The 5000-nt window shown below is 34.8% G+C and overlaps 2 protein-coding genes across 2 annotated transcripts in view; both read right to left on the bottom strand.

Moving 5' to 3' along the window:
• LOC136828724 (carbohydrate sulfotransferase 11-like) overlaps positions 1-983 on the bottom strand; it is a 12666-nt gene extending 11683 nt beyond the window's left edge. Inside the window, exon 1 of the mRNA XM_067086879.1 lies at positions 859-983. The gene's annotated coding sequence lies outside the window, so the exon portion shown is untranslated. The remainder of the gene's footprint in view (positions 1-858) is intronic.
• Positions 984-1914: 931 nt separating this feature from the next.
• Positions 1915-5000, bottom strand: part of LOC136828722 (carbohydrate sulfotransferase 8-like) — a 135978-nt gene continuing 132892 nt past the window's right edge. Inside the window, exon 9 of the mRNA XM_067086876.1 lies at positions 1915-2042. Coding sequence (XP_066942977.1) covers positions 1930-2042 — 113 coding nt within the window. The 3' untranslated portion in view covers positions 1915-1929. The remainder of the gene's footprint in view (positions 2043-5000) is intronic.

Below are 5000 nucleotides of genomic sequence, written 5' to 3'. Positions count from 1 at the left end.
TCACAGCTTGAAAAAAAAAAAAAAAAAAATGGAAAATATCTCTGACTTGATATTAAAGCACTGTAGGAATAAAGAAATAGTGGAAAATTAGAAAAAAATAGATTAAAAGATAAAAGACAGATAAAGTTTCACACAAAGATAACCAATAAAACAGTGACTGTATTACCTTGCTTATGTTTTCGGTGGCCGTAATTTGGCAAAACTATGTTATAAACAGTAAAAGGTGTGAATAGCAAATCGATTCTTGCAACAAACAATACTTTATGGCTAGTAAAGCGTAACTATAATGATCACTGTCTTGTCAGTCATAATTCACATCAGAATACCCAATGATTAAAAAGAAAATATCTGACGGTTCCGTGAAGGGTTTTACTTTTGGGGGATTTAGCCACCTTGAGATGTGATGCCCTGAGGGTTCCGTGAAGGGTTTTACTTTTGGGGGATTTAGCCACCTTGAGATGTGATGCCCATTGGAGTCATTCAGTCTTTCTCATGGTCAGTAAAGGATTCACCAAGACCAGAGACTTATTTGGATGAAGTACTCTTATAAATTAGTTTAACGAGACGTGTTAAGTTACGTAATAAGGACCCCTCAAAAAATAATAAAGAACTTGTGGATGCCGAGGTATTAAATCCTTTTATAGACAGTCTGGTTCTACATCATTCAATTGTTTTCCATAGACGACATGATCATTTTGTTTCACTTATGATTTTTTCCTACCCAGCATCTCACTATAACTCTATGGATAGAGAATGCTTCTATATACAAGAAACTAGCAATTATCACATTACAGGCCTTAGAACGAAGCCAGTAGGTATTGAAGTGTGACAAAACAAACTTCGATCAGCAAAACCTACCTTTGTGGCTGCAGGATCAGAAGGATGAGAGCCGTAAATAGCGTCTTCTTCTTCGTGGATTTCCTTCTCGATACGTTCCGCACTCTGCGTTGTGTTTCCTTCGGCGGGCTGAGTCTGATTGCTGTTGATCTGAGTAGTTACGGAAGGGAGTTATTACGCAGAGCACAGAGAAAAGCAGAAGGCGGAGGAAACGAGGCAGAATATAATAGATTGTTTATTTTCCTATTTGTTCTATGATGGCCGTTGTTTGGAAACGGCAGAAATTTACGTAACTGGCTTTAGATCTAAGATTTAGCTGACTGTCACAGAGTACAATAGTTTCTTGTATAAAAAGAATAAAAGATTTATATTAATTTAATATAGAACTTAAGAGCTTAATTACTGAACAATATCATAGAAAGTAATAGGAAAGCTAATATGGGTAATAATTTGTATGAGAAAATCAGCATTGCAACACGAAGACTAGAACTGACACGAAGACAAGAACTGACTTTTCTTTTAACAACGTTTTATTTGCTTCCAAGTTAAGCAGAGCAATGACCAGTAGCACAAAAAGAGCCGAAGAAAATTATTCTTTCATCGTGAGAGAAAAAGAGAAAGAGGTTCATATTCCAATCAAAAAGTGAACGAGTTTGATAGAAATAATGCATAATCTCCAGCATTTACCAGGAGAGAGAGAGAGAGAGAGAGAGAGAGAGAGAGAGAGAGAGAGAGAGAGAATAAAATAATAAATTAAAGATGATTATCTCTTTGCTGACCTCAGTTTTCCAGTATAAGCATTTTTTCAAGTAAAAACCAACTACAAGGGATAATCTGAATCTTTAATAATATCTAATATATATACACACATTATATATATATATATATATATATATATATATATATATATATATATATTTATATACACATATATTATATATATGTATATATGTATATATGTATATATGTATATATATATGTATATATATATATATATATATATATATATATATATATATATATATATATATATATATATATATATCATGGTAGTATAATTAAATCTTAAACGAATATCCAGGTGAAAAAAAATTACCTTATCAAAAAGTAGAGTCTGTCGTGTTCATAGTAGAAAATCGTGAGGAATTCCATTGTGGCGAAAAACACCACCAGGATTACGAACTTACTGCTTCGGGCCATCTTTCCTGCAAGTTCCCATCTGATCAATCAAATAGTTCTAAAATGATAAAAAAACCTTCAACAGAAAACATGAAAAATAGGATATACTCACAGTTCGGTTTACTCTTGCATCAAAACATGTCAGCAAATTCTCATATTGAAAGAATACCACCGTAACTGACTAAATACTAGGTGTACAATTCGCAGCTTAGTAAATAAAGGCTTGATGGGATTTAACGCAGTGTGGTTAAAGTGCTGCTCCTCGTGAGAGAATCTATAATTCAGGCGAGACCACGAGGTTGTAAACACACCCATACACAAAACACACACAATCATATATATATATATATATATATATATATATATATATATATATATATATATATATATATATATATATATATATATGCTCGCTGACCAACCTGGCACTGCCAGAAGAACTCTGAATGACATTCGATAAACTCTCTCTCTCTCTCTCTCTCTCTCTCTCTCTCCTCCCTAACACCCCCAAGTTTACCTATCATTTCTTCTGTCAATGCATCGAAACTGCCGTTAAAACTTATGTGTAGACAAAAGTTTGTGGGTGGAGACAGTCTACTCACCAGAACGGATGAACTGATGGTATTACCTAAATATCTTCCGACCGACTGACAGGTAATTGCACATGTGGACAGGTTAGCGTCAATTTCGTGACAGTTTGCCGCTGTATTTCACCTGGGAAGCATCTCAGATGCTCTGATCAGATTATGAATAAATTATGTATAGGCTTATTCATTTCACTGTCAGACCCTTCAACGCTATTTGTAGGCCGTTATAAGTCCGATCATACAATAAAAATCTAAAACAATATTTCCATGTGATACAAACAATTTGGCATAGGCCTAGGCCAATGATGCCTTTTGATGATATGTGTTACTATAATGAAAGTAAACTTCGCTGTACAATTCATAAAAAACTGAACCAACTCCTCAGTTCTAGTTTAAACTCATTCATGAATACGGTATGAGAATAGACGTCTTTTTTTTTAATAAGAGATATTTAGTATATACTCTGTTACGCTTTTTACTGCTTTCCTATCATTAGGTGAATTGCTGCAAGAGTTAACCTTCTACCCCCTCACCATATTAAGAAAAAAAGTGGCAAAACACTTTCCTATACGGCTAACTCCAACTCGTGATACGTATTTTTTACATCGGTTTAGAGACGTTTTTAGCATAACATAATAAATTACAACTCATTATTATCTTTACAATGACATCAAATTTCTTACCGTACACGTACGGCATCTATAAACTTGGTCAAATCGTAAAATACCCAATCATGAATCAAACAAAATCTTTCCCTTCATGGAGGAATGTTAGGTTTATTGTTTTGAATAAATACGCATTGTTGAAAGATAGAAATTAATATGTATCATTCTAATGTATAATAATAATTTTATTTTCCTAAATGATGTGAGAACTATTCCTTACTGTGAGCACTTTGAGTTTCTCAAAGGACAATAGTTGCCATTTCTTAATTTAATACCTATTTGCATCTACAGTAATACACTTACCGTCCAAGTGCTTTTCAGAAAAGATTTCCAAATGTAATGATCTACATTCCTGTAAAGTTTTGATCTAGAATTTTCATCCATTATCTTCCAGGTAACCAGTACCAAGCAACGTGAAAAGGAACAATTCTTCCGTACGCAGTGAAGTTTTTTGCCAATTTGCACGGTAATTAATTCCAACTGTTGGAGTGTCCAAGGTGATATTTCGATTATTTCAGCACAGCCAACTTACGTGTTGTTCTTCCTACACGATGTTGGTGACATTTAATAAATGACGTAGGATCATGTGTAGGACCATTTTAACACCGTACACTAAAAGGGAATGTGTTTATTTACTTTTCATATCATATAAAGTCTTCAACCAAATTTATGAATGGTGCCCAACCACTACGCATGCGCGGACTCGGCTTCGCTTACTATGGAAAGAAATGATCTATTTAGGTTTTCAATGTAGATTTTATCGAAATAATAAACAATTATAATTATTATCATAAATTTTGATAAAAATTCACGTAAATACTGATCAAAAATTGATGCTATAGGGGATTTACGGTTGTAGGTTAATTATACTCCTGGCAGCATCAAAAGAAAAGGTGAATTATCAGGTGAAAAATGAGAATAATCCCAGAAAACTGAAAGAAAAGGTGATGCAAAAACGAAAATGGTAGGGGTTTGATTTTGAGTTAAAAACCTTTCGGGGTGACATAGAAGCCGTGTGGAAAATCTTGTCTTGGTCTGTCTAGCGGTTTGGATTTCTACAGAAGCCAAACCAATATACAAATATTCACTCTTATATACAATATATACTAGCTGACCAACCCGTTGCTGCCCGGGAAAACTCTGATTGACAATCTATGGGTAGGTAAGGGAAGAGGGAAGGGGAGGGAAGAGGGAAGGGGAGGGAAGAGGAAGGGGAGGGAAGGGGGGAGGGAAGGGAGAAGGGATAGGGGAAGGGTGAAGGGGAGGGAAAGGGAAGGGGAGGGAAAGGGGAGGGGAAGGGGAGGGGAGGGAAGGAGGAAGGGAAAGGGTGAGAGGGAGGGAAAAAGAAGGGAAGAGGGAAGGGGAAGCTATGAAATATGTTTTGTATCAGAGCCAAAAATATTTAATTTAGCAATACAACCAAGCAGTGAGGTATATATTTAACAGTTATATTTATAAAAAATTATCATAAATTATGACCAAAATTCGCGTAAATTATGATAAAAAATTGATGTTATAGGGGATTTATTGTTATAGGTTAATTATACTTCTGGCAGCGACTTAAGAAAAGGTGAAGTGTCAGGTGGAAAATGAGAATAAACCCAGAAAACTGAAGGAAAAGGTGAAGTAAAAACGAAAATTTCATTTGTTTCGTCCCAGTTTGTATGTCCGTCATGGTTTATGGGTTTGATTTTGAATTAAAAACCTTTCTGGGGTGACACAGAGGCCGTGT

The sequence above is a fragment of the Macrobrachium rosenbergii genome, chromosome 43, assembly GCF_040412425.1.
Source record: "Macrobrachium rosenbergii isolate ZJJX-2024 chromosome 43, ASM4041242v1, whole genome shotgun sequence".
NCBI classification, from domain to species: domain Eukaryota; kingdom Metazoa; phylum Arthropoda; class Malacostraca; order Decapoda; family Palaemonidae; genus Macrobrachium; species Macrobrachium rosenbergii.
The sequence above is the reverse complement of the archived record's forward strand: the minus strand, read 5'-3'. Positions and strand labels throughout refer to the sequence as shown.